Raw genomic sequence first — 9,014 nt, forward strand, 5'->3', positions numbered from 1 at the left:
GAAGGACTCCCTGGAGAAGAGCCTGATGTTGGGAAAGATGGAGGGCAAGAGAAGAAGGGGACGACAGAGAAGGAGGGGGCTGGATGGAGTCCCTGAAGCAGGAGGCCTGAGCTTCAAGGGACTCCAGAAGATGGTGGAGGACAGGAAGGCCTGGAGGAACGTGGTCCATGGGGTCCCAATGAATTGGACATGACTTTGCAACTAACAACAACAACAGCCAAGGTTTTGAGGGTCCTACAACGGCCAAAGAATGGAGGCCTTTGAACGATGGTGCTGGAGAAGACTCCTGCGAGTCCCCTGGACTGCAAGGCGATCCAACCGGTCAGTCCTGGAGGAGATCAACCCCGACTGCTCTTTAGAAGGCCAGATCCTGAAGTGGAAACTCAAGGACTTTGACCACCTAATGAGAAGGAAGGACTCCCTGGAGAAGAGCCTGATGCTGGGAAAGATGGAGGGCAAGAGAAGAAGGGGACGACAGAGAAGGAGGTGGCTGGATGGAGTCCCTGAAGCAGGAGGCGAGAGCTTCAATGGACTCCAGAAGATGGTGGAGGACAGGAAGGCCTGGAGGAACGTGGTCCATGGGGTCGCGATGGGTCGGACACGACTTCCCAACTAACAACAAGAACACTCTCCAGTCTAGAGAAAAGAAGGACCAGGGGTGACATGATAGAAGTCTACCAATAATTGAGGGGCTGTCGCAGAGAGGAGAGGATCAGCCTTTTTTCCAAAGCACCTGAAGGCCAGACAAGGAATAACAGATGGAAACCGGTCAAGGAGAGATTCAACCTAGAAATTAGGAGAAATTTCCTGACAGTGAGAACAATCCACCAATGGAACAGAAGTTGCCTTCAGATGTTGTGGGTGTTTCATCACTGGAGGCTTTCAAGAAGAGACTGGACTGCCCTCTGTCAGAAATGATGTAGGGTCTCCTGCCTGGGCAGGGGATTGGACTAGATGACCTATAAGATCCCTTCCAACTCTGTTATTGTATGCTATTCTAGTCCAAGGTAGGGAAGCTTATATCATTCCAGACAAGTGGCTGTCCAGTCTGTGGTCAAAAGCCTCCAGTGATGAAGCACCTACAACTTCTGGAGGGAAGTAGTTCCACTGGTTAATTGTCCTCACTGTCAGGAAGTTTCTCCTTAATTCCAGGTTGCTTCTTGTCCTGCCTTCAGGGGCTTTGGGGAATAGGTGGACCCCCCTCTTCTTTGTGGCAGCCCCTCAAATACTGGAAGACTGCTATCATGTCGCCCTTGGTCCTTATTTTCCTTAAATTAGACATCCCCAATTCCTGAAACCGTTCCTTGTATGTTTTAGCCTCCAGTCCCCTGATCATCTTTGTTGCTCTTCTCTGCCCTCTTTCTGGAGTCTCGGCATCTTTTTTACGTTATGATAACCAAAACTGGATGCAGTATATTTATTGCACCATAATAAACATGGTATAATATTTATTATTTATTTTTTTATCTACTCAATTTCTACAGGATTCCAGGCCATTTGGTGGGGAGGTTTCATATGAAAATGGATTCCTTCCTTCCTTCCTTCCTTCCTTCCTTCCTTCCTTCCTTCCTTCCTTCCTTCCTTCCTTCCTTCCTTCCTTCCTTCCGTCATTCATTCATTCATTCATTCATTCATTCATTCATTTTCAATTTCTACAGGGCTCCAGGCTGTTTGGTGAGGAGGCTTATTCTGAAAGTGCATTTTATTTACTGATCTTTATGTAGGTATTCGTTGAATTTCCTTAGCCACCCAACTCAAGCAAGTGACTCTGGGCGCCTGACGGTTCTCAAATTAAAACAATTTTAAAAAACCTTAATATAATAATAATAATAATTAAAAAATCTACTAAATAAAATTTTCTCTGAAAACAAATGGGGGAGACCCAGGAGTAGGGTCCCAGGCAGTCCTCGGCTTATGACCGTCAAGAAACCTGGACTTTCCATCCTATGTCATGTGGTCGTTGAGGCACCCATGGGATAGATGGGTGGTTATTAACAGAACACAGCCGCCATTAAGCGAATGTGATAGTCCTTAAGTGAATACGGCAATGTTAAGTGAACATGACGGTCATTAAGTGGCTCCACTGTCCACAACAGGAGGGTTGGGGGGTTTTTTTGGTCAGAAATAACAAGTTTTCGTCAAAAAACCCCAAAAACTTGCCATCCATCAATAAAGCGATGCTGGCTGGGGGATTCTGGGAGTTGAAGACCACTCATCTTCCAAGGTTGGGTGAGGTTGAGAATCACCCACCTACGCAACACGATCCAACACATTTCCTGTGGGCCTGTTTGCCTATTCCTGCAAGGTGTGTGTCAGGTCACACCCCCATCTGCAAGGGCCAGCTGTGGATGATGGGAGTTGTGATCCATCCCACCTCCTCCCCAGAGGCCACCGAGGCTCACCTGTCTCGGCGATGAAGCTGAGCCTGTCCACGCCCTCTTGGTACGCTCTGCCCGCGAAGTGCAGGGTGATCCGGAAGGGCCGTCCTCGGCGTACGACGAGCCGATGGGAGCCCATTTCGGAGGTCTTGTGATCCTGGTTGTTCTCCTCGCATTTCAGGTCCCAGGTCTCTAACTGAAGATCTGCAAGAAGCAAGAAGAAAAAAATCAGATTGATTCGTTTATTTTTCTCCTGGCAGGACTTTTATCTTCCCTTCCCTTGCAAAACAAAAAAAAAAAAAAGGGGGGGGGGATGAATTAAGAGCCTAGAAAACTTTTAGATCACCAGCTGAGGCATCTCCTATTGCGTGAGGACTCCGCTGGGTGTAATAACGGTAGTCCTCTACTTACGACAGCCTGCTTAGCGACGGTTTGAAGTTGCGACGGACTCCCCATAAGCCATTTGTCTGAAATGGTATAGGGTTTCCTGCCTGAGCAGGGGGTTGGACTAGATGACCTCCAAGGTCCCTTCCAACTTTATTATTATTATTATTATTATTATTATTATTATTATTATTATTATTATTATTATTATTATTATTATTATTAAGCACTTAAGGAAGCTAAAAACTGCATCTGCAGCTGTTTGCAGTATCCTGCGGCTGTATGGTAGTTTTTATTATTATTAAATTTGTTCGTTTTACGCAGGGGTAGGCAACCTTGGCTCTTTTATGACTTGTGGACTTCAACTCCCAGAATTCCTGAGCCAGCCATGCTGAGGGGAAAGGGAGAGGTTTCCAAGCTGAGCCATGCTGGTTCAGGAATTCTGGGAGTTGAAGTCCACGAGTCATGAGGGGGCCATAGTTCCCCCATGCTGGCTCAGGAATTCTGGGAGTTGAAGGTTGCCTACCCCTGGTTTTATGTTTGAGTTACAATATTTCTGTCAGAAATTGGCGTTTATATTTCCAATTTCCAGCAAAAAATGCCCCATAGTGAACAATGGATTCACTTAACGTCCATTAATTTATAACTGCCACAAAAAAGGTTATAAAATCGGGGTCTGGTCATGTGGTGACTTGTTTTACAACCGTCATGGCATACGACCATAATCATACAGGGTTTCCTGCCTGAGCAGGGGGTTGGACTAGAAGACCTCCAAGGTCCCTTCCAACTCTGTTGTTATTCTGTTCGTCATAAGTCAAGGACTGCCTGTACACAAACCGAGGCCAGTTTAGTGGCACGGCTCTTTATGGAACGACAAACTCACAGGTGAATATAGATTTTCAAAATCATTTTGTTCGGCTTGCCGTAGTGAGAGTTTGAAAGAGATATAAAGTATGATGGACTCCTCATATTTCTTTATAGTTGTCACCTGTGGAAGCTTTTCTTAGAAGAGAAATTGTTGACACAAACTGGGTTGACCTATGTGGATTTATTGACTTGCACTCAAGGAGAACAACAGAGTTGGAAGGGACCTTGGAGGTCTTCTAGTCCAACCCCCTTCTCAAGCAGGGAACCCTATACCAGTGGTGTCCAGTTGTGGAACTTTAAGACTTGAGGACTTCAACTCCCAGAAATCTATGCTGGCTGGGGAATTCTGGGAGTTGAAGTCCAATAGTCTCAAAGTCCTTAAGGTTGGAGATAACATCCCAGTCAAGTGGCTGTCCCGTTTTTTCTTGAAGACCTCCCGTCACGGAGCACCCACAACTTCTGGGGTCAGGCAGTTCCACCGATTAATAAATTCATTTTAACCTAAATTAAAAACTGGAGAAGAACCGGGAAGAGAGGGCCGTATCCATCCATGCATTTTGCCAGGTGCAAATTGACAGATTTAAACCGGACGAGAAGAATTGTGTTTTTTAATGAATGAGAAAAAGCGACTTTGAATTGGATTTATGTACTAGGGACGAAGGTGTGAGCGCTGAGATGTATAAATGGCCATGGAAAAGGAATACGGAAGCTGAACACGTCCGAGATCGTTTGATTAAATGGGGGGAAAAAATCGGAAATAACTTTATGCTTGACCAAGGGGAGAATACGAGGAGTGAAGGACTGAAATTTACACTGAATTATCATTTGAAAGAGGAGTTTTATAAGGTGAGGTGTCGTTGCTATTTAACCCCTGACAGATTGTGAAAGATGTATAAACGGGAGGGGTCCAGCATAGGTTGGATAGAATAGAATAGAATAGAATAGAATAGAATAGAAAATATGGAATAGAATAGAATAAATAGAATAGAATAGAATAGAAATAACAGATTGTAGAATAGAATAGAAAAATAGAATAGAACATTCTTTCTCTCTGTTTTTCTCTTTCTCTCTCTTTCTCTTTTCCTATTTCTTTCTCTTTTTCTCTCTCTACTCTTTTTTCTACTCTTTCTTCCTCTCTTTTCTCTTTCTCTCTTTTCTCTCTTTCTCTCTTTCTTTTTTTCTCTCTCTCTCTCTCTCTTTCTTTCTTTCTTCTTTCTTACTCTCTTTCTCTTTGTTTTCTGTCTCTGTCTCTCTTTTCCTATTTTTTTCTTTTTCTCTCTCTACTCTCTTTTTCTACCTCTTTCTCTCTTTCTTGCTCTTTTTTCTCCCTCTCTTCCTTTCTCTCTTTTCTTTCTTTCTCTTTCTTTCTTCTTCTCTTCTCTCTCTCTTTCTTTTTCTCTCTTTTTCTATTTCTTTCTTTTTCTCACTCTACTCTTTTTTCTCCCTCTCTTTTTCTCTCTTTCTCTTTTTCTTTTTTCCTCTCTCCCTTTCTTTCTTTTTCTCTTCCTTTTTCTTTCTCTTTTCTGTCTCTCTTTTTTATTTTATTCTTTTCCTCTCTCTACTCTTTTTTCTCCCTCTCTTCCTTTCTTTCTCTTTCTCTTTCTCATTCTCTCTTTCTTTTTCTCTCTTCTCTCTCTCTCTCCCCCCTGCGTTTTAAGACATAGGGTCGTGGATGAGTCAGAACCCTAAAACTGGAAGGGGTCTGGAGGTCATCTAGTCTAATCCCCTAAGGAGAGTAGGAACCCAAACCCAAATGTCCCAGACAAATAGCTGTACAGCCTCTCCTTGAACCCACCCATCTGTCTGATTCATGGATTCTGCTCGGATGAGTAACAGTCCTAAGACTGGGAGTCCCTAGAAAGAGTTCAGAGAAGAGCAATAAAGACTCAATAGTATGATGAATGGCTAAGGAAACTAGATAGGTTTAACTCAATGAAAAAAAGGATTAGGGGAGACATGATAGCATTCTTCCAATATTTGAGGGGCTGCCATAAAAAAGAGGGGGTCCACCTCTTCTCCAAAGCACCAGAAGGCAGGACAAGAAGCAACGGATGGAAACCAATCAAGGAGAGAAGCAACCTGGAATTAAAGAGAAACTTCCTGACAGTGAGGACAATTAACCAGTGGAACAGCTGGCCACTAGAAGTTGCGGGTGCTCCATCACTGGAGGTTTTTAAGAAGAGATCGGACAGTCGCTTGCCCGAAACGCTACAGAGTTTCCTGCTTGAGCAGGGGGCTGGACTAGAAGACCTCCGAGGTCCCTTCCCAGCTCTGTTATTCTGTTATTCAGTCTTTTGGGATCTGGCTTGTCTGGTCCAGAAACAATGGGTGGCCCCGGAGAGCAGTCTGATCTGTACAAATTCCAATCTGTCCGCGTGTTCCATTGTTAATTTGAAATATTTATGTTAAAAAAAGCTGTAAAACACAGCTGGAGAACAAAAAGAACAAAGAAAAACAACAACCTTAGAGGCCGGCAGCTGAGTAAATGTAACTTGGGTGAATGCCCTGATTTTGNCCCTCCCTCCCTCCCTCCATCCATCCATCCATCCATCCCCCCTCTCTCCCTTTTCCTTCCTTCCTTCCTTTCTCCCTCCCTCCCTCCCTCCCTCCATCTGGACCGCCCAGTGGAAGACGCATGCACACATGGGCCACTAGCGCCCACACACATGTACAAACAGGCTACTAGCGCCCGTACACATGCACACATGGGCTGTTAGCGCCACATGCATGCAGACACGGGCCACTAGCGCCCACACGCATGCACACACGGGCCGCTAGCACCCACACACATGTACAAACAGGCCACTAGCGCCCACACACATGCACACATGGGCTGTTAGCGTCACATGCATGCAGAAACGGGCCACTAGCACCCACACCCATGCACACATGGGCTGTTAGTGCCACATGCGTGCATACGGGCCACTAGCGCCCACACACATGCACACATGGGCCACTAGCGCCCACACACATGTACAAACAGGCTACTAGCGCCTGCACACATGCACACATGGGCTGTTAGCACCACATGCGTGCAGGCACAGGCCACTAGCACCCACACGCATGCACACATGGGCCGCTAGCACCCACACACATGTACAAACAGGCCACTAGTGCCCACACACATGCACACATGGGCTGTTAGCGCCACATGCATGCAGACACGGGCCACTAGCACCCACACCCAGGCACACACGGGCCACTAGCGCCCACACACATGTACAAGCAGGCTACTAGCGCCTGCACACATGCCCACATGGGCTGTTAGCACCACATGCGTGCAGACACGGGCCACTAGCGCCCACACACATGCACACATGGGCCACTAGCACCCACACACATGCAGACACGGGCCACTAGCGCCCATGCATATGCACGCATGGGCCGTTAGCACCCACGCGCATGCACACACGGGCCTCTAGTGCCCATGCGTATGCACCCACAGAGGGGCCTAGCACCCACATGACACTGGCATAAGTGGGAGGGTGTGCGCACTCGCCATTCATTACCACAGCCCAGTGGCCAACAGGCTACGGCCCGGTACCGGCCCACGGCCCACAGGTTGGGGACCCCTGGTCTATACCACGCAGAGTCTTTCTTTCTTTTTCCCCCCTCTTCCTAAAGGGCAATTTATAAAAATGACTGAAGGAGTAAATTCGGGCTTGGCTGCCTCTTAACTGACGCTTAACTCTCATTATTTCAGGCAGGAGAAGAGCTGGATGGATGGCACGAACAGATTGGGGAGGAGAGACGCTCCTGCGAATTATTTTCTGCCCAGATTTCGGAGTTCCACCTCGCTGGATCTGCCGCCCAAAATAGAACAGATGCACCCAGAGCGTTGTTTCCGTTCTTCCATTTTTATTTTTACATTATCCCCCAAGCCTACTCCTTGTCACCCAGCCAAACGCCTGAATCCACGCCAGGAAGCAAATTGCTCCGAGTTGCAACAGCTGTGTTTTTTTTTTTTACCGCTCTAACAAGTTGTAATGAAAGAAAGAAAGGTTTTTTGGAAATAAGAGAGAGCAGAAATACGTGAACTTTTGCAGGCCAAGGAGCCTGCCAGCTCTGGGCTGGGGTCGAAAGGGGTCATGGCTGCAAAAATATAATAATAATAGATTTATGGAAGGGTTTTCCTTGCCAGCTGCTTCTCCTGTCAAGGATCCGATTTGCAACTTAAGGATCAGGTTAGTAGGTTGCAAGGACAGCAGTGGTGGATCCCAAGGAATCTGTCTGTTACAGGACTGTTGTGGGTTATTGTGCTTTTTGTGTTGAGGTTTTAGCCTTGCAAGCCTCCCGGAGTCACCACGAGTGAGTCAGGCAGCCATAAACAGTAGGTCCTTTAATTTATGAACGAAGCTGAGCCCAAAATTTCCATGCCATCCCGTTGTTAAGTGAGTTTTGCCCCATTTTACCACTTTTCCTGGCACAACATTTTGATGAACAAGTTTAAGGCCCTGAACTTTTTTTGTGTTAGGCACAATGCCAGAAAAGATTAACAAACAAAGCCTATATCTGATTTTACACATCACAACAGCGGCAAGAATAATATTTGCGCCGTGTTGGAAAAATGAAGGAATACCACCGGATGAAGAAATAATTAAAAAAAAACAGAGTGCGCAGAGATGGGACAGATTGACTATGAGACTGAAAGAAAAAGAAGAAACAGAATATTATCAAACTTGGGCTTTATTTTACCGATGGTTGGAGGAAAGATTAAAGGAGTAGGAATTAAATATGTATTAGCGCAGTTAAACTCAGACAGGCACGTGGGTTGAAGAATTATTATTGTATGCATGGGAAAAATGAATAAAATCTTATAAAAAAGAAAAAAAGAAGAAAAAGTCAGGTTTAAGGAAATCCAATCTTTGGCGCTTTGGAGAATAAAAGAGGACGAATCTGCAAAGCGCACAGGGAGTGCTCGTCTTACGACCACAAATTTTGTTGCTAAGCGAGACATTCGTTCCGCCAGTTTTGCCCCACTTTCTTGCCACAATTGTTAAGCGATTCACTGCCGTTGTTAAGTTAGTACACGGTCGTTAAGTGAATCCGGCTCCCCCCTGGATTTTCCTTCTGAGAAGGTCGCAAAAGGGGAACACATGACCGTGGGACAGTGCAGGGGGCTGGACTAGATGACCTGCAAGGTCCCTTCCAACATTATTATTATTATTATTATTATTATTATTATTATTATTATTATTATTATTATTATTATTATTAGTTCATGCCAGCTGCCGAGCAATTTGATCACGTGACCACGGGAGAGGCTGCGACGGTCGTAAGTGTGAAAAAAACACTCCGTCCCTTTTTTCAGCGCTGTCGTAACTTTGAACGGCCACTAAACAACCGTCATAAGTCGAGGACCACCTGCGAAAGCCCTTAAATAAA

General features: G+C 45.7%; 1 protein-coding gene across 1 annotated transcript in view; it reads right to left on the bottom strand.

Moving 5' to 3' along the window:
• Positions 1-2,402: 2,402 nt before the first annotated feature.
• LOC107299417 (bactericidal permeability-increasing protein-like) overlaps positions 2,403-9,014 on the bottom strand; it is a gene marked incomplete at both ends in the record, with an annotated part of 57,266 nt that continues 50,654 nt past the window's right edge. Inside the window, one exon of the mRNA XM_015828779.1 lies at positions 2,403-2,582. Within this exon, the coding sequence (XP_015684265.1) occupies positions 2,403-2,582 (180 nt within the window). The remainder of the gene's footprint in view (positions 2,583-9,014) is intronic.

The sequence above is a fragment of the Protobothrops mucrosquamatus genome, unplaced genomic scaffold, assembly GCF_001527695.2.
Source record: "Protobothrops mucrosquamatus isolate PMUCROS unplaced genomic scaffold, P.Mucros_1.0 scaffold4889, whole genome shotgun sequence".
Classification (NCBI taxonomy): domain Eukaryota; kingdom Metazoa; phylum Chordata; class Lepidosauria; order Squamata; family Viperidae; genus Protobothrops; species Protobothrops mucrosquamatus.